This window comes from Cydia splendana, chromosome 26 (assembly GCF_910591565.1).
Source record: "Cydia splendana chromosome 26, ilCydSple1.2, whole genome shotgun sequence".
NCBI lineage: Eukaryota > Metazoa > Arthropoda > Insecta > Lepidoptera > Tortricidae > Cydia > Cydia splendana.
In genome coordinates, this window is record NC_085985.1 from 8073436 (window position 1) to 8094491 (window position 21056).

A 21056-nucleotide genomic window follows, 5' to 3' on the forward strand; every position below is an offset into this window, starting at 1 on the left:
TTAAGCGATCCTTAAATCCGCTTCGTTGACATGCAATTCTTATATCATCATAAGTTGATAACAGGCGTTCGTTCAGAAGTGTAATTTAAAGAGCCTCGTCATCGTCAAGTTGTAACTTCTATACCGAATGTCATTCTGAAATACCTAGTTTATTTTTATTCTAAAACAGTGGGTTTCCTAACTCATTTTAAATCGCCAATTTTACGTTGCCTTCTATGCCCTAATAACTTCATTTCACATGTTCATATGTGACCGTTTGTGCTCTTTCCAGACATTCAACATCAAACACCAGTCTTAATGCTAGAACCTCTCGTCACATCGTCCAATGATAAAAGACTACCTATTCAAATATCAACTAAGTCTCTTCTATATCACCCTTCAACACCCGTAACCGTAGAACAGACGATGACAAAAAAGAACTCAAAACCTTTAAACAGAGCGGTACACGCAAAAGAAATGGCTAAACATGTGCAAAATTTAGAAATTGTCTTGCGCCATTCCAACGCTACGCCTATACGCGGTCAAGGAGATATTGGCTATTTGTGCTACTTCTGCTCGTCGGAGTTTTCCGACCCGGACGATCTCAAGACACACACTCTCGAATCCCACAGAGATTTAAAACAGGATCCGTCTCAAAGATCACCAAAACTTGATCACTATACAGTAAAACTTGACGTCACAAATTTAACATGCCAGTGTTTTAAACTTTTCGATGAACTGACTGATTTAATTCACCACTTGCGAGTTGACCATGATCAACCGATTCATACCGAGGTTGATAACCACTTGTTACCTTTTCGATTCGAAGGCGGTAAGCAACATTGCACACTGTGCGATTCAGAATTCATAGCTTTCAGAAGTGCAATAGAGCATATGAACAAGCATTACAGAAATCACATTTGCGACATTTGTGACGCAGGCTTCGTTACCAGATCTAGCCTGCGGACACATAAAACTACTCATAATAACGGAGATTATCAATGCGATCATTGCCACCACGTCTACAGCACTATTGGGAAGTTGAATAATCATATTCGCTATGCCCATCGAGGCCAAGATCTGAGTAACAAATGTACCTATTGCGAAGATGTTTTCTCGAGTTCACAACTTAAGAATTATCATATATTAACAACTCATGGAGTGTCTCCCAAAGTAGCTATGCGTTCGAAAACTAACTCAAAACCAAAAAGAGTGTTATATGGCCAATATAGACCAGAAGTGGCTAAACATAAGCACAATTTAGAAATCGTCTTGCGTCAATCAAATGCGACGCCAATACGCGGCCACAGCGACATGGGCTATGTGTGCTACTTCTGCCCGATGGAGTTCCCGGACCCGGACGATCTCAAGAGACATACTTTAGATTCACACAGAGATTTAAAACAGGATTCTTCCCAAAAACCCCTAAAACACGATCACTTTTCGGTAAAAATAGACATAACCAACTTAACATGTAAAGTTTGTTTCGCAAGCTACGGCCAACTTACTGGCTTGATGCACCACTTGCGGGTGAACCATGATCAACCCATTCACACGGATGTCAAAGATTACTTTTTACCTTTTCGATTCGACAGCGATCCTTTAAAATGTGCATTGTGCGAATCAGAATTCACAGCTTTTAAAGTGTTACTAGAGCATATGAACAAACATTACAGAAACCACATTTGCGACGTTTGTGACGCAGGATTCGTCACCCGAGCTAGCTTGCAGGCACACAAAAAAACTCATAACACTGGAGATTACCAATGCGGATACTGTCACCAAGTCTACAACACTATGATGAATTTGAGATATCATATTCGCTACGCGCACCGAGGCCAAGATAAAAGGAACAAATGTGCGTATTGCGGCGAAAAATTTTCGAGCTTACAAATGAAGAACAATCATTTAGTAACAGAGCATGGCGTGGCCCCCACAGTAGCCAAGTGCAAGTTGTGCGATAAAACCTTCGGAAACTACAAAAGCTTACGAATACATCATTTGTCTTACCATTTGATGATTAAGAACTATAAATGTACAGTTTGTAACATGGCTTTTTCAAAAAGCGAAGGATTATCAAGGCATATGGTGAAACATACCAGTGCTCGTAATTTCAAATGTGAGATTTGCCAGAAAGCATACGGAAGGAAGTCTACGTTGAGGCAGCATTTGAGGATACACATCAATGACCGCAGGTACAAATGCGACCACTGCACGATAGCTTTTGTTTAAAAATGCAGCTTAAAAGCGCATTTGTACTCGCAACACGGAATCGAAATGGAAAAAGTAACTGTAAAGTAGACGTAACAGTAAATAGTTCTTAAATATATAATCATCTGTTACTGTGTCAAAATTAAATAACTAAGTTGGAAAAATGTATCTACTGTAAGTTGTTTAATACACAAAATTATATATATACTTATTGTTTTGAATGATTGACTTTTTATTATCACCAAACTTTTATCTTATTTTGGCATACAAACTCGACATGGTAAATAACAAATAACAATTGGTGTAAGGGCACTTTAGGCTCTAAGCTGTTCTATTGGAAGAGACGGTTGGATGGTACAATGTAGATATCTGGTTGAAGAAGACTCAGTGCCATGCTTGCATATGGTGGTAGTCATAACGTCATAAGTTAATTTAAATTGAGGTCATTGACATTCATGCCAATAATGTATGACATTCATGCCATCAGCGCATGACATGCTTATCATTTAACCACAGACAAAACATCCTCCAGACTGAGCATAGTCGCGCTACCCCCTCTGCCACGCATACGGTAATTTTACTCCATGTTCGAGTCGAAAGTGTCTTTGTGTGACGTCAGTGTCTTTGAACGGACCAATCACGGCACGGGACTTCGCTCACCTCGTCCCGCGCACCCTCGCAATTTTGGCATCATCGGTTGCATGAAATAATTGCTCTAAACTCGGTCTAGAGGATTCCTAGTCTATGCATTTAACACTTTACAATACCCGTTGGTTCAGAAGTGTAGGTGCTGAAGAAAGCCACTGCCGGATGAAATATACTGTCAACTCCTAGTTTTAAGAAATAACCAATTTAAATTAATGAAAATAGCCTCATTTCCCTTGCCAATTCGATAAGCTTAGCACGTCCTACTCTGGTGAAAATATAAATTAAAAAGCCACGGAGACTAGGTGTATATCTTAATAACGTGGTTATTTCGCATACATCTGTGACCATTGCCTCTCTTTTCAGACGTTCCACATCCAACATCAATCTTAGAGGTGGAACTTCTCGCCCCGTCGTCCGATGAAAAACCAATACCTTTTGACATATCAACGTCCCCTCTCAATCAACCTATATCACCCGTAACAGCAGAATCGCAAACAACAAAAAGGTCTTTGAAAGTAGACTCAAAACTAACACGAAGTGTACTTGGAGCAGAAATGGCTAAACATGAGCATAATTTAGAAATCGTCTTACGCTACTCTAATGCGACGCCTATACGTGGCCACAGCGACGTGGGTTATATGTGCTTCTTTTGTCGAATGGAGTTTCCCAACCCGGACGATCTCAAAGCACATACACTAGACTCTCACAGAGATTTAATGTATGAAGATCAACGACCGCCAAAATACGATCACTATTCGGTAAAACTCGACGTCACGAATTTAACGTGCCAGTGTTTTACGCGTTTCGATCACCTGACTGATTTAATACACCACTTGCAAGTCGACCATGACCAACACATTCACGCCGAGGTTAAAAATTATTTCTTGCCTTTTCGATTCGATAGCGGCAAGCTAAAATGTGCGTCATGCGAAACAGAATTTGAAGCCTTCAGAAATGCAGTAGAGCATATGAATATCCATTACAGAAATCACATTTGTGACGTTTGTGACGCAGGCTTTGTCACTAGAGCTAGTCTGCAAGCACACAAAAGAATTCATGTCAATGGAGAGTATCAATGCACGACATGTCACCAAGTATACAATACTAAGGTCAAGTTACACAATCACGTTCGCTACACCCACCAAGGTCAAGATAAGAGGAACAAATGTTCATATTGTGGTGAAAAATTCTCGTGTCTAACAGCGAAGAACAGTCACCTGGTTAAAGAACATGGAGTTGCTCCCAAGGTAGCCAAGTGCTTGGAGTGTGATAAAACCTTCGGCAACGACAAGATCTTACGCATGCATTATAAGTCTTACCATTTAAAGATTAAGAACTTTAAATGTTCAGTTTGTACTATGGAGTTTTCAAACAGTGGCGGGTTGAAAAGGCATATGGTAAAACACACCGGTGCTCGTGATTACAAATGCGAAGTTTGTCAGAAAGCGTTCGGAAGGGAGTCTACGATGAAGCAGCATATGAGGATACACGTTAACGACCGAAGGCACAAGTGCGAGCATTGCGAAATGGCATTCATCCAAAAATGCAGCTTAAAATCGCATTTATACTCGAAACACGGAATCGAAATGGAAAAAGTAACCGAGGCAGTTAATAGTACTTCTTGAATACTTAGTCCAGTCTGTTACTGTGTCATAAATTTTACACCTAAGTTGCAAGGATATGGTACTCTGAGTTGTTTAATACACAATATTATATATTATTTTATATGATTGACTTTTTATTATCGCCCTAAGCTAAACCTTAACTTATTTTGCCATATAAATTAGGCATGGTAAATAACAAATAACAATTGATGAACGGCATGCGCACTTTAGCCTCTAAGCAGGTCTATTAGAAGAGTCGCTTGGATGGTACAATGTATCTAATTAAAGAATATTCACTGCCACGCTTGTATGTGGCGGTCGTTAAACAAGTAATTTTAAATTACGCTATTAAAACACTGATACTACATTTAACACTTTCGAACATGCGTTAGGTTAGAAGCGTAATTTAGAGGCACTTCGTGATGAAATATGCGGTAATAAACTCCTAGTAGCATGAACACATTCTGAAATAGCCAGTTTATATTAAAAGTCTCTGCCATGAACTTAACTAAGCCAAGTAGCACGTCGTACTCTGGTAGAAAGATAAGTTAATTAGTCACGGAGACTAGTACGGATACCACCAGTTTGACACTGACGTATAGTCTAACAGAAAAGAGTAGAAATTAAAAAGTGGCAATACCTACTGTAGTGTGAACCCGTTTTCATAGATTGATATGAAAGGGACGACACTACAGTATTGCCACTTTTTAATTACTACTCTTCTTTGTCAGACTGTATTCGCTAGCGTGTGCGTAACTTTCTATGCATCTCGCTCGTCCTCGCACGAGCGAGCGAGATGTATTGAAAGTACGAGTAAGTTACGCAGACGTTAGCGAATAGTCAGTTTGACACTGCTAAGGCAGTCGTGGTAAAGCTATAGGTTAATATCGTAACCACGTCTTTATTTCGCATACATCTGTGACCATTGACTCTCTTTTCAGACGTCCCACATCCGACGTCGATCTTAGAGGTGGAACTCCTTGCTACGTCGTCCGATGAAAAATCTATACCGTTTGACATATCAACGTCCGCTTTCAATCAACCTATCATACCCATAACAGCAGAACCCGAAACGACAAAAAGGTCTGTGAAAGTAGACTCAAAACTAACACGAAGTATACTTGGGGCAGAAATGGCTAAACATGAGCATAATTTAGAAATCGTCTTACGCCACTCTAATGCGACGCCTATACGTGGCCACAGCGACGTGGGCTATATGTGCTTCTATTGTCGGATGGAGTTTCCCAACCCGGACGATCTCAAAGCACATACTCTAGACTCTCACAGAGATTTAATATATGAAGATCAACGACCGCCAAAATACGATCACTATTCGGTAAAACTCGACGTCACGAATTTAACGTGCCAGTGTTTTACGCGTTTCGATCACCTGACTGAGTTAATGCACCACTTGCAAGTCGACCATGACCAACTCATTCACACCGAGGTTAAAAATTACTTCTTGCCTCTTCGATTCGATAGCGGTAAGGTACAATGTGCGTCATGCGAAACAGAATTCGCAGCTTTCAGACATGCAGTAGAACATATGAATATGCATTACAGAAATCACATTTGTGACGTTTGTGACGCAGGCTTTGTCACTAGAGCTAGCCTGCAATCACACAAAAGAATTCATGACAATGGAGAGTATCAGTGCAAGACATGCGATCAAGTGTACAATACTAACGTCGAGTTACAAAATCACGTTTTCTACACCCACCAAGGTCAAGAGGCCAATAAGAAGGTCAAATGTTCATATTGCGATCAAAGATTCACAAATTTTCGTACGAAGACCAATCACATGGTTAAAGAACATGGGGTAGCTCCCAAGGTAGTTAAGTGCACGGCGTGTGATAAAACCTTCGTGAACTACAAGGTCATGCAAGAGCATTACAAGTGTTGCCATTTAATGATTAAGGATATTAAATGTAATGTTTGCCAGAAAGCGTTCGGAAGGGAGTCTTCGTTGACGCGGCATATGATGATACACAACGGTGATCGCCGGCACAAGTGCGATTACTGCGGGATGGCTTTCGTGCAAAAAATCAGCTTAAAAACTCATTTGTACTCGAAACATGGAATCGAAATGGTAAAGTAACCGAGACAGTAAAGAGTAATTCTTGAATACTTTGTCTGTTACTCTATAAAATATTAAACATCTATGTTAGTTTTAACTTAACCATGATATACTTTGTTTTTTAAATAGACAACTTAAAAATTAATTGGTATAATTGACTTTTAATCCTCTCCCTGCAAACCTTTATCTCAATTTTGCCATACAAAGAGTTTCGATGGCATTGTAACTTAATAACAATTGGTGTAATAGGTGTACATTGCGCACCATTGACTCTAAAGCAGTTCTATTAAAAATAATCGGATAGATAGAGGATCCATCGTACATTGTTATTTCCTCCCAGACGACAATGTGTAAAGAGGCTAAGCGTATGAATTTTCTTGAACATGACTAAGGACAATCAGACATTGACGGCTTGAGGAACGCGAATACGTAGAAAACGAAAAATACGAGGCCTGGTCCGACAGCTGTTACCTGCTCCGTCCGGCAGTACTCACTCTAATTGAATAATATTTATAGGTACCATTTAGAGGAATCTTTCAATGCGCATTGTGGTGGTGTAAAGCCATTATAAGATAAGGCTTAGTTTTTTTTACGTCGGCATGTCGCAGCCTAACCAACATCCATGGAGATTGTGACAAAAATGCAGTAATTTCTAACCCCCATTCAAAACACCATTCAGCAAAAACATATTTTTCACACCCATATATTAGCATTGAAATTTTCGTTTAAGACGGTATAAATATTGATAGTAAAGCCGGAGCAGCTAACAACTTTTAGACCAGCCCTCACACTTTTAGTCCTAAACTGAAATAGATCATCTATTCCCGTTTATAATTTATATCAAGGGTGGGCAAAAATTGCTGCTGCTAATGAGGTTTTGGGATTATACTGAGCAACTTTTACTATGGGACCAATCCCGAAATTTTGGCTGGTCTATTTTCTATGGGAGGGTAATTTTTTTACGCGATTTCGGGGTTGGTCCCATAGTTGCTCAGTATAATCCCAAAACCTCCCTGGCAACGGGAATGCACTTATTTTTTGACCACCCTGTATAGTAGTTAGGGCTTGTGTACAAATAACGCGAGGTTCGATAGGGGGTGGGGGGGTCACGAAAAAATCACGTTGGGGGAGGGGGGTATAAGGAAACCTCACGTGTATTTTTTTACAATGAACGGAATTAAGAAAAAAACCTACCACATGAGTAGATACTTTTTCTCGGTTTCGTTAAACATAAATCTTCACTCTGCACTTCAAAATAGCGAGTCTATTTAACGAAAATAGAAAAATAAACAAGATTTTCTATATACAATCCTAATTTAAAAATTCAAAAAATACACGTTAGGTATGTGGGGGGAGGAGGGGTAGCCAAAAACCTCACCAAATATCACCAAGGGGAGAGGGCGGTCAAAAAGTAGCCGAAAACACCTCGCGTGATTTGTGCACAACCCCTTAGACACACGGATACACTACTTAAGGGCCTACCCGAGGTTTTCATTGATTTTTGACAAGTTTTGAATCGTATCTCCTTTTTTTGCACTACAGATAGAATTATAAGACAAACGGTTATCGGTTCTTCAATCTTTTATCTCCGTATTGCTCTACCGGATTTTGAAAGAAATAAATACTTATTTTTTTATGAATTTCTTAAACATTGTCTAAAAAAACACTTTTTTACACTATCTAGTTTGCTGTGAAGGATCTTACATGTACGAAATATACATATTTGGGTTCGTCTTTGACGTCTCGTCACTTTTTAATTTTAAACTAATTAACACAAAAGTTATGGCCAGAAAACCAGTTTTTTAGCCTAAAATTGTTCAACTTTGATGCCAAATATCTCGAAAACAATGAACTTTGAAGTAAACATGGGATACTATATTGCTTAAAGCCGTTGCTGTTAATATGATAAGCTACAAAAAACATTAGAAAACTAAGGGATTCAGATCGAAGGTCATTGGCGTGGGGGAGCCCCTTAAATGAGCAATCAAAGCATCGGTAGAAAACTAAACGTTTACCCGTTTTCAGTTACGGAACACCCACGAGTAAAATTAGTAAATATGTATCTACTCAAGAACAGGCGTTCGTTCAGAAATCTTATTCGGAGATCCTCACCAAGTTATGATCTTATGATGGTTACATTTCTAAAATGATAGTAATTAAAAAAAAATGCCAGTACCATTGCGCATCCTGGTGGAAACTTCTGTGACTTTTAATTTTCTTTTCAGACGTTCTACATGAATCACCCGTCTTGAAGGTAGAATATGTGTCGCCGTCGGATGATGAAACGATGCCTTTTATCACGTCAACTACGTCTCTTCACAATCAACCTTCAGCAGCCATAACCGTAGAACCGCAAAAACCTTCAAAAAGAGCCACATTAGCGGCAGAAATGGCAAAGCATGATCATAATTTTGAAATCATCTTGCGTCATTCTAATGCGACGCCTATACGAGGTCACTTTGACACGGGCTATGTGTGCTTCTTCTGCACGCTGGCGTTCCCCGACCCGACCGATCTCAAAACACACACTCTCAACTCCCATAACGACATAAAACCGAAGCGGTCCCTACGTTCCGAGCACTATTCTGTAAAAATCGACATCACAAACTTAACATGCAAGATATGTTTAAGCAATTACGCTCAACTTACCGACTTCATGCATCACTTGCAAGTCGATCATGATCAACTCATTCACACTGATATCAAAAATTACTTCTTGCCTTTTAGATTCGACAGCGGTAACGTAAAATGTGCATCGTGTGAACGAGAATTCACAGCTTTCAGAAATGCAGTAGAACATATGAAGAGTCATTACAGAAATTACGTATGCGACATTTGTGATGCAGGCTACGTAACCCATGCTAACCTACGAACTCATCAAAAAACTCATGAGAATGGAGATAACCAATGCAAAGAATGCAACCAAGTCTATAATACTAAGTCGAAGTTAGCTAATCACATTCGCTCCGTCCACAAAGGTCAAAGTAAAAGGTACAAATGTGTCCATTGCGGCGAAAAATTCTGTAGTTTAGTCATGAAGAACAATCATCTAGTTAAAAAGCATGGAGTTGCACCCAAGAGAGCCAAGTGCACGGCGTGTGATAAAGTCTTCTCGAACAACAGTAGTCTACGAACACATTATACGACATTCCATTTGATGATAAAAAGGTTTAAATGTTCACTTTGTAATATGGAATTTTCGTACAGCCACGATTTAAACCGGCACATGCTGAAACACACCGGTAATCGTGATTTCAAATGCGATATTTGCCAGAAGGCGTACGCAAGGAAGTCTACATTGACGCAGCATATGATGATACATAACAATGACCGCAGGTACAAGTGCGACCACTGCGAGATGGCTTTCGTCCAGAAATGCACTCTAAATTCGCACATACGGGCGAAACATAAGTAGAATAGAAAAGAGGTGAATAATTAAGACAGTAATGACATTTAACAGTCATCTCAAAGTTAAATACAGTCACAAGTGCCTCATTAAAGATTGGTTTGATTGTTCTCAAAGACATCATATAGTCGATTGGTTTTCAGTAAAAAATTACATTACAAATACGTACGTGAAAATGTCTGAAAAGTTGCGATCACCTACCAATTAAATGCCCCACTTGCGACTTGCGAGTAGAACTTTTCGATTTGAGAACGATCATTTAAAATCACACCTTCAAGAAAAGAGCGTATTCCCATCTTAAGGGCCGGCAACGCACTTACAACCCCTCTGGTGTTGCAGGTGTCCATGGGCGACGATAATCGCTTACCATCTGCCGATTAGTCTGCTCGTTTGCCTCCTATATCTTAAAAAAATGCGCCCAGTGCGACTTAATGTTTGCCGCTTTTATGACAGGGACAGAATCTTCTTCTTCTTCTCCTAAGCTTTTTCCCATCATCTGGGGTCAGCTCTCCTTGTCTGTCTTTTCCATTTTTCCCTATCCTGCGCTGTTGCTGCGTCCATCCCGGTCTCCTTCAGATCTCTCTGGCCGTCGTCAGCCAGGTGGCGGGGGGTCTTCCGCGGCGACGCGTCGTGGTGGGTAGGCTTAGCGCTACGTTTACCATGTGGTATGTAGGGCGGCGGAGTATATGGCCATACCATCGCAAGCGACGTTCCTTGACCTTGTCAATGATGGGAGCGACTTTGTAACTGCCTCGGATCTGTATGTTTCTTTGTCTAGAAGTGTTACGCCCGCTGACCAGCGTAGCATGCGCATTTCTGTCATGTGAAGTTTTGACAGATGTTGCTGTGTAGATGCCCAGCACTCTGTACCGTAAAGTATAGCTGGTCTTATCGCTGTTTTGTACAGTTTACCTTTTAGTTGGATGGGCATCCTTTTATCGCACATCACGCCTGTGAGCTGTCTCCACTTCATCCATCCTGTGGTTGTTCTGTGAGTTACATCTTTGTCGATCTTGCCGTCACTACTGATGATAGACCCTAAATATGACAGGGACAGAATATATCTATTGAAACAACGTTTTGAGTTACATTTCTGAGTAACAATATATAATTTCAGGAAGTACGTTGTGGTTTTTTTACTTACTGCGAAGCATTGCCATGGTAATTTCGCGATACACGGAGCCTTAAACAAACCATTTCGGGCGTGCTCAGAGAACATTCGAAATGCAGGGATCCTCATGCGATGACAGAGTGGACAGGCGTTAGTTCAGAAGCGGATTGTGATTTATAATAATAATATAATTAATTAATTAATTAATTGTGATTGTCCAAATAAATTATGTATTATTTTCCATTCTAACTGCTTGACTGTGGAGTGTTGTTAACTGAATGATGCTATTTTTGAAGTCCATTTCTAGAGGAATTTATTTAATGATACTAAGATTAATAAGTTATTACATAACTTAAATTCTACAGTCCAGACTGCGAACTTCTGTGACCCTTACCTTTCTTTGCAGACGTTCCACACCATTCACCAGTCCCAAAGATTAAACGTGTCGTCCCATCAGGTAAAACCGTACTCCCTATTATTGTGTCAACCACTTCCCTCAAGAAGTCTTCGACACCCATAGATGAGCGATCAAAAAGATCTAAAAAAACAATAAAAAGATGTGAGACTGAAGTTGCTAAAGCCCAGAATAATTTAGAGATCATCTTGCTTAATTCCAACGCGACACCGATACGGAGCTACCGCGGCATTGGCTATTCGTGCTTTTTCTGCCCGTCGGAGTTCCCTGAGCCGGCCGATCTCAAGACTCATACTCTTGACTCCCACAGAGACCTAAAACACGACCCCCGACATTGGCGACGACCTAACTACACTGACTTTTCTGTGAAACTCGACATCACGTGTTTACAATGTAAAGTATGTTTTAAAAGTTTCGCACAACTAACCGAATTAATAGATCACTTGCGAGCCGACCATGATCAACCCATTCACACCGATGTCAAAAGTTACTTGTTGCCTTTTCGATTCGACAGTTATCCGATAAAATGCGTCCATTGCGACGCAGACTTCTCCGCTTTCAGAATGGCAATAGAACATATGAACAGGCATTATAGGAATCACGTCTGTGATGTTTGTGATGCAGGCTTCGTTAAAAAAGATAGCATGTTAGCGCACAAGAAAAAACACGAACCGGGCGATTACCAATGCGACCAGTGCCACCAAGTGTATGATTCCATTCGAAAATTAAAATATCACATTGGCTGCGTCCACGAGGGCAAGGATAAGAGATTTAAATGCGGATATTGTGATGAGAAATTCACGCGTTTTGCAAAGAAGTATGATCATTTAGTACAAGTACATGGAGTTGGTCCTAAAGAAGCTAAGTGCAAGGCGTGTGATAAGACGTTTGGAAACTACGAGCGCCTAAGAGTACATTACAGGATCTACCATTTACAGGCTAAAAAAATAAGAGCGTCACAGAAAAATAAATTAAAGGAATGAAATTACTTTTTACTTCAACACTTTTTTTTCTTTTGTTATGCCCCTGATAATAAGTGGGTGGTGGGGTGGGATAGTTACGTATAATAGGGTATTTTCGTACTAGTCAAATCAGTTTCTTTTTTAGAACTGTCAAAACGATTTGCTAATATGGAATTTACATGAAACATTACATCGTGACGTCACGGTCAACTCACCTACTTTTTATATTTCTATCCGATTTATTAAATAGAACTTGTGTTTAAAGATAACTCCTATCTGTTTTTTTTTTCTAATAATTATCTGGTGCTTTATTTCATGCATGGTGTAAAATAATTTATTTTAAATATAGTATAATACCCTATTGTTGATATCGGTTATAGCGAATGCAATAACCGGTCAAACTTCATAACCGGTTTCGGTTACGGTTATGCCCGAAAAATAACCGAATATCGGTTATAATCGGTTACGGTTATTTTCGACGAAAAATTATAAATTTACAATGAAGTAATTAAAATAATACAAAAATCTTTATTTTAGTACCTACAGTATTAGGGAATGTGAGTAAAAGACTTTGTTTATTAATAAAACACACCAAATACAGTAAAAGTAAAATATAACCTTGGACGTAAATTTGGTATATTTTAGTTATTAAAGTCCACCAATGACAAAAATTATAGTCACAGGCGTCACAGCCAAAAAAGGCAGTATTGTGTAGTCATTAGATGATAAAAACATACAATTTAAGTCATAAATAAATAACCGAAAATAACCGTAACCGGTTATTCGAGTTTCCAATATTCGGTTATGAAATTGTGTTAAAATATTCGGTTATAACCGATTTGCATTCCCTAATCGGTTAATTGGTCTAAAAAACAATAATTTCATTATTAGGTTTGGATAAGGACATTGTAAATGCTATATATGTTAGATTTAATTACGATGACCCCTGCTATGGTCATCAAATGGCGGACCGCCGATCTATTTTATTTTTTGCTTATTTAATAAATTTAAGGAGAAACGGACTGTGATGGTCATTTTATTTTAAGAACCGGACCCCTGTAGAAAATAATTGGTCACCCCTGCGATATAGTATAATAACAATGGAGTATAAACAAGTATAAAAAGTTCGGCAAAATGAAATTCTCTAAAACCATAATATCCTGTACCTAGGAATTATCGATGTATGGTAAATATGTATCTTTTTTATATTGTATTCTTTCACACTACTTGGTTTTGTTAAATTAAATAATTTTTAGTATTTTTTTTTCAACATGCATACGATATCTATCTCTTATTTTAATTCGTTAAATATGTTCGAAGTTGCGAAGTGCATATGGATGTAATACTCGTACTAGACCTAAAGAAATTGTATGTCCATTGTACGTTTCAAAAAAATAAAATTACCTAAATTACTCATGAAAGCTGCGAGACGGCAATGTGCACATTGAAAAAATTGTCGTCGATTATTAGTATTCCTATTAAAGTCCACTAGATTACTAGTTTGTATTTCCTGTATTGTAATGAAAATTTTAATTTTTACCTGTGATAGATACATAAACAATTAAAACAGAACTAACGTACAATTTATAAGTATTAGGCAATGATTTGTTAATTAATTGTAGCTATATAGGTACCTAATATAAGAACTAGACAAAATCGTGCTCTAAATGTGACAGCTGATGTAGATGGCGCTGTGCGAATCAGTGACCACGTTATGCTCACATAGAAAACGAAAGTGTCGGGTGCCTCGGCCCGGACCCGGAACGTTCTAGCGTGTATCATCCTAAAAGCGGTAAATCTGGTTGTCAAAAATTGACATTTGATAATCCAGTGACCACAAAACATATGCACCATCTATTTCAGCCTTCAAACTAGCGGACCCTATTTTTATTCCCGACTATATATTTTCTACATTCAAAAACTCTTTGATGTCAAATAAACAAGAAAGGCTTAAATATATAAATAACGTATGTATGTTAATAGCTCTGATTATTCCTTATAAGTTTTTGGTTTAGCCTGTTCTTACAATTTATTTTTACCGTGACTTATGATAATATTGATGATTACATTGCTGTAAAAAAATTTTGTAACAAAATAAAGTTTTTATTTTTATTTATTGTGTTTTTACTTTGAGAGCTTATGCCCAGGCCACCATATTCGCAACGCACTACATTTTCATCATCTTGTCGGCTTATTACATTATTGATATTGAGAACGCGACGAGACGATACTTAATAGGTATGATGAGATGCGAGTGTGGTTAGCGGAAAGTATACGAATATGATGGGATAAAATGTGCAGAGTCGCTACTATCATAGAGTAATTATAAGTAAAGAAAAAGTGGTAACTCCATACATCAGTTATCTTACCAAAACGCGCGTTATATCGTAGTCGACATATAAAGTCAAGAAGTGGAACTATCAGTACCGCTACTTGACACCAGATGTCACAAGTGTAGCTACTGACGAAAAATGTACTACTAAAACAATTTACAACATCATAAGCAGAAGGGGTTGAAAATAGACTTCCAGTTAATCCGGTTATAATATTAGCTGAAAATTGTTGAGCATTAGAGTTTTCGTTCGCCGAGACATCTATTGTCAACTAGCAGTACCTACTGATAAATTCCGCTATATGGCGCTAGATGTCGACTACGAAATAACGCGCGTTTTGGTAATAAAACTGATGTATGGTGTTACCACTCTTTCTTTACTTATATTACTATGGTGATCTGCTAATTTTATTCTACTTCGACCGGAGTCTTAGTAATAGGGTCCCGTTTTTACCCTTTGGGTACGGAACCCTAAAAATACAATGACTGCATAAAGGGCTTGGAAAGCGCCACCTAGCGAGGCTAAGGCATTCCCCGAAATTATTAAGTGTCATCGATCGAGCATCTGTACCTGTAGACCAGTGTTTTTCAAACTTTCATTACACGATCCCCTTAGTATGATCAAAATGTTTCGCTGATGTATTGTTCTAAGGCAGGCAGAGGCTTACCTAGGGGGTCGCGACAGTCGCGACCCACAGTTTGAAAAACACTGATGTAGACTGTAAGTAGGAGGCAACATAAAAGTTCCTCTGGTTATTGGCGTGAAGTATCAATGTCAAGTTTAAGTTTTTGATCTAGGCCACAAGGTAGTAGACCCTCCAAGTTATGTTGTATTTAACCCAAAATATCCCAAAATGAACTAAGTAAAGCCCATATATTATTATACTCTTCGGTAAAGCCTGGCCAGTAATATTGTCAAATAGGGCGCTGTTTTTTTCTCATGTATAGGGTGACAGTTCAGTATAGTACAAAAAATTAGTTCCAGTGAAATTCCGCAACATGGCGCGTGATCATATGTTACTGGTCAGGCTACTCAGGCTTTCCTTCCCTTCCCTACATTTTATTTCGGCTTAAATATTCAGGGAAGGAATGCACTCGCGTCACCCTAGCTAGACTCGAGCATATTTCATATATACCATAACTAAACCTAAAACGTATCGAAATTAACTTTTAAATAATAATCAGTATAACTTTAGAGTATACTAAATTAGGAACCGCACGTTTCTTTTTATTTTTGTGGTCGGGGTAATAGAAACGCAATAATTTCTGATTTTCTTTATAGGTGAAGAGACTCATATTGGCGTCCAATTTGAGTGCTCTTCGAAAAAAGAAGATTCCAAAAACAAGAGATCTACTAGAAATCAAGGATCGACGACAGCTCAGAATGAAGAAGATAAAGCAAAAAAGACAAAGGGCCCAACAGAATTAGAAATGCATCGGAATAATATAAGAATTATTTTAGACAGTTCGAATGCTACCCCAATTCGGGCTCACGGCGGTATTGGCTACCAATGCTGCTTCTGTCCGGAGCAGTACCCAAACCCCGCTGATCTCAAAATCCACACCATGCAAGGCCACGATGCTAAGACTAAGCGCGCCTTCATGAGGGGAAAGACGATGGCTGAATATTTTGTGAAGCTTGACATTACGGCACTGCGCTGCGAATTGTGCAATAGCAATGTCGATTCACTAGAACTACTCACGAGTCATTTAATCGACAAGCACGGTAAAAAAATGTACACAGACATCGACAGCCACATCTTACCCTTCAAATTTGGCGACGAAACACTGCGATGCGTCGTCTGCCCCAATGATTTTAACACTTTCAAGGTTCTACAGGAGCATATGAATGTCCATTTCAGAAATTATATTTGCGAAACGTGCGATAGTGGTTTCGTTACACGCAACATGAGAAGGAACCACAAGAAAACCCACGAAACCGGATCGTTTATTTGCAGTTTTTGTCCTAAGGTGTATGACACGGCACTTAAACAAAGGGCGCATGAAAAACAAGTCCACCGGCTCCCAAAGCTAAATTTGTGCGCTTATTGTAATGAGAGATTTAGAGATTTCAGACAAAAAGTAAAACATTTGAAGGATGTACATGGTATACAAAGGGAATCTCCTAAATGCAAAGCTTGCGAAAGAACATTCGAGACCATGGCAGCTCTTCGACTTCACATCAAAAGAGATCATTTAATTCAAAGACCTCATAAATGTTCTCAGTGCGATATGTCATTTTACGCGAAGGCTCAGTTAAAAAATCATTTTGTTATTCATTCTGGTACTAGGGAGTTCTCGTGCGCCGTGTGCTTTAAGTCTTTTGGTCGGAAGAAAACTTTGTCGGATCATATGAGGATCCATACCGACGATCGACGGTACAAGTGCAAACATTGTGAAATGGCTTTCGTGCAAAAGAGCAGCTTAAGAGGTCATATGCGTTCTAACCACTCTGAATTAAACTTAAATTAGAATATTTGCCCATGTCTTTGGAAATATATTTGATAAAATGCTAAGATTTCCAGTCTTTTATTTACCAAGCATATCCTTTAGCGACTAAATAGGTAGCTGCCATATTTTTAATAATTTCGTAACTAACTTATCATGTTTAAAAGCTCCACTTCCAGTGAACATTTATGTATTTCTTTCCAGAACGACGACAAAGTAGCCAGAACAAAAAAGTCGACAATAATCAGACCACAAAACCAAAGGCGAAGATAAAAATAGAGGTTGAAGATATAGAACCGATCAAACCGAAGAATGTGTTTTCAAATTCAACACAGGGCAAAGAGAAGAATTGTTCCGAACTAGTTTTAGAAATTAGAAATAAGCCAGTACCATCTCGAAAGGGACACTATATGAAGAAAGAAATAAGACAACACCAGGAGAATTTATACACAATACTGAGATGTTCAGACGCAACGTTAATCCGTAGTCGCGGCAACCTCGGTTACACGTGCTACTTTTGCGCCTCGTCCTACCGTGAAGCTTCTAGCCTCAAACAACATACAAGAGACAACCACACATACAAAGATAAACCATTCATAAAGGGCAACAATTCCAACTACTTCGTAAAGTTAGATATAACAGCTCTTCACTGTAAACTTTGTGGCCAGAGTATCGATCAACTTGAACAGTTGTCGGAACATCTTATGAAAGTACACGAAGAACCACTTCACACACTCACCAAAAGCCTAATCATTCCTTTTAAGTTCGATACGGAAGAACTGAAATGCGCTGTTTGCAGCCAAGAATTCAATAATTTCCATTCCTTACTTGACCATATGCGAAAGCACTATAGGAATTTTATTTGCGATGTCTGCGACGAAGGCTATTTAAGCTATAACAGTATGAAAACTCACCAACACGGCCATAATATAGGCGAATACACATGTAAGGAATGCAACAAACTCTTCAGTAGCACCCTTAAACTGAAGAATCACACGCGAGTAGTTCATCTCGGCATTAAAAGAAACAAATGTGGCTACTGTGGCGAAAAATTCGCTGAGCTGAATTGGAAGTTGGACCACTTAGAAAAAGTCCATGGTATTAAAAAGCCAGAGTTCAAATGCACAGTGTGCAATAAGAAGTTTTCATGTTCGAAGAGTTTGAGGAACCATAAGCGAGGATTTCACCTGATGGAGAAAGATCAGACTTGCCCGGACTGTGGCATGAAATTCTTCCAAAAACACACTTTGAAGCATCACATGACAATCCACACGGGGATGCGTGCTTTTCAATGCGCGGTGTGTTCTAAGGCTTTCAGCAGGCGCTCCACTTTAAGGGAGCATATGAGGATTCACAATAATGATCGTCGTTTTAAATGCGAACACTGCAACATGGCGTTCGTACAGAAATGCAGTTGGAAGGGGCATATGCGATCGAAGCATGGGGAAGATGTCACATAATAAAAGTGCATTTCCATAGAGGAAATTAAAAATAAAATGAATTGTTACAATGCCATTTTTTTGAGATAAATACATATAATTATGGTTTTACTAGCATCGTTTTATTTTACTAAAAAGTGACTAATTCTTGACTTTTAAAAGAGAAGTTTATCCAGTTTAAATGGTAAACAAACTTAGTTTCCCAATCTCTATGTGGAATACGATTCGGCTTTTAAATAAGTAATCCTTTGGGTATCGTGTTGATGTCGCCATGAAGAGGATAAGTTTGAGCACTAGAATAAAACAAAACTTGTCTTTACAGATAATTCCGAGGACGGGAGCATGTTAATAAAACTCGAGACCAACTCTGACCTGGAAGCGGAATCACTGGAAGAGCACGGCGTAGAAGACATTGTTAAACTACGAACAGAAAGCAATAATTACAAAGGCGCTAAAAGTAAAAATAAAAAATCTACAGACATCACAACTAACAGATCAATAATTCTTAAAAGAACTACTGAACTGGATTTGCATCTACAGAATTTACAAACGATTATGAGGTGTTCTAATGCTACACCACTGAGAATGCATGGTAAATGGTACACTTGCTGTTTCTGCCCTGAACAGTATGAAAAAACATCGGCCTTGAAAAAACACACGGTTGAGAAACATCCAGACGGAAAAGCGGCAATCGTCGGACGTAACATTTCAGAACTAATTATAAGAGTTGATATAACGGGTTTAGAATGCAACCTTTGCAATACCAAAATCGGTGAATTAGAGAAATTAACAAAGCATTTAAGGGAAGAACACTCACAACGAATACATACACAGATCAAAAACTATATGATCCCTTTCAAATTCGATACCGGCAATGAGCTAGCGTGCGTTATCTGTGAACATGTATTCCATAATTTCAAGACGTTACTTCAACACATGCATGTGCATTATCCGAACTTCGTGTGCGGTTCTTGTGGCAACGGCTTCGTCAATCAACGGAGCTATCAATACCACGCGAGCAGGCACGCCAACGGAGAACACAAGTGCGAGAAATGTCAACGGATCTTTGATAACGACGCCAAACTAAAAGTGCACGACAGATCCATACATCAGGGATTCAACAAACGAAACAAATGTGACTATTGCGAAGAACGGTTTGTTGGCTATATAGCAAAACACGTGCACATGATTAAAGCTCACGGATTGCCAGAGATCCAAGTTAAGTGTCCTGCGTGCGAAAAGACCTTCAAAAACCATAAATACCTCGCCGACCACAAGCGGATGTTTCATATGATGGAGAAGAGGCACAAATGTACAGAATGCGATAAAATGTTCTTTTCTACCCGTGAAGTGAAACGACACATGTTAACTCACACAGGGAAACGTGACTTCCAATGTAATATTTGTAGTAAATCTTACGGTAGGAAGAGTACATTAAGGGAACATATGAGAATACATGCAGATGATCGCAGATTCAAGTGTGAACACTGCGGAATAGCTTTCGTTCAGAAATGTAGTTGGAGGGGGCACATGCGATCCAAGCACGGGGAAGAAGTGTGATCTTGGTACCCAATTTACTTGTTCCTTTTTAAAAATGTTTGATATATGTGTAAAAATGTCTACAATACGAAAAATTAATAATAATAAGCCGATTTACGTGTTTTAATATACGCAGAAAGGTGGCGAAAATGTGTGGCCTTTGTAAATCAAAACTTGAATAATCGATCGATCGATCAATCAAATCGATCTACTTGAACAGTTGTCCGAACATTTTATGAAAGTACACGAAGAACCACTTCACACTCTCACCAAAAGCCTAATCATTCCTTTAAGTTCGAAACGGAAGAACAGTATGAAAACTCACCAACACGGGCATAATATAGGCGAATACACATGTAAGGAATGCAACAAACTCTTCAGTAGCACCCTTAAACTGAAGAATCACACGCGAGCAGTTCATCTCGGCATTAAAAGAAACAAATATGGCTACTGTGGCGAAAAATTCGCTGAGCTGAGTTGGAAGTTGGACCACTTAACTTCATGGGATTAAATAGCGAGAGTTTAAATGCACAGTGTGTAATAAGAAGTTTTCATGTTCGAAGAGTTTGAGGAACCATAAGCGAGGATTTCATCTGATGGAGAAAGATCAGACTTGCCCGGACTGTGGCATGAAATTCTTCCAAAAACACACTTTGAAACATCACATGTCAATCCATACGGGGCTGCGTGCTTTTCAATGCGCGGTGTGCTCTAAAGCTTTCAGCAGGCGCTCCACTCTAAGGGAGCATATGAGGATTCACAATAACGATCGTCGTTTTACTCGTAAATGCGAACACTGCAACATGGCGTTCGTACAGAAATGCAGTTGGAAGGGGCAAATGCGATCGAAGCATGGGGAAGATGTCACATAATAAAGGAAAATAA

At 39.0% G+C, this 21056-nt stretch overlaps 3 protein-coding genes across 8 annotated transcripts in view; all 3 read left to right on the forward strand.

The window, feature by feature from the left end:
- Positions 1-21056, forward strand: part of LOC134803276 (zinc finger protein draculin-like) — a 52933-nt gene that overhangs the window by 25034 nt on the left and 6843 nt on the right. The window contains exon 5 of one of the 6 annotated variants that reach the window (XM_063776031.1): positions 17398-18769. The exons of 2 other annotated variants lie outside the window; for them this stretch is intronic. In XM_063776031.1, coding sequence (XP_063632101.1) covers positions 17398-18653 — 1256 coding nt within the window. In that variant the 3' untranslated portion in view covers positions 18654-18769. Of the gene's footprint in view, positions 1-8744; positions 9988-16027; positions 17264-17397; positions 18770-21056 lie in introns of those variants that run through there. 3 more of the 6 variants (XM_063776036.1, XM_063776035.1, XM_063776029.1) reach the window with 3 other exon arrangements.
- On the forward strand, positions 2068-4847 carry LOC134803330 (zinc finger protein 62 homolog). Its single transcript, XM_063776124.1, has 2 exons — positions 2068-2174; positions 3202-4847. The coding sequence occupies exons 1-2, from the start codon at positions 2165-2167 to the stop codon at positions 4461-4463; spliced, it is 1272 nt and encodes a 423-aa protein (XP_063632194.1). The 5' UTR covers positions 2068-2164; the 3' UTR covers positions 4464-4847.
- On the forward strand, positions 9479-20284 carry LOC134803341 (zinc finger protein 287-like). Its single transcript, XM_063776140.1, has 3 exons — positions 9479-9510; positions 11443-11493; positions 18955-20284. Exon 3 carries the CDS (start codon positions 18975-18977, stop codon positions 20190-20192), a length of 1218 nt encoding a protein of 405 aa, XP_063632210.1. The 5' UTR covers positions 9479-9510; positions 11443-11493; positions 18955-18974; the 3' UTR covers positions 20193-20284.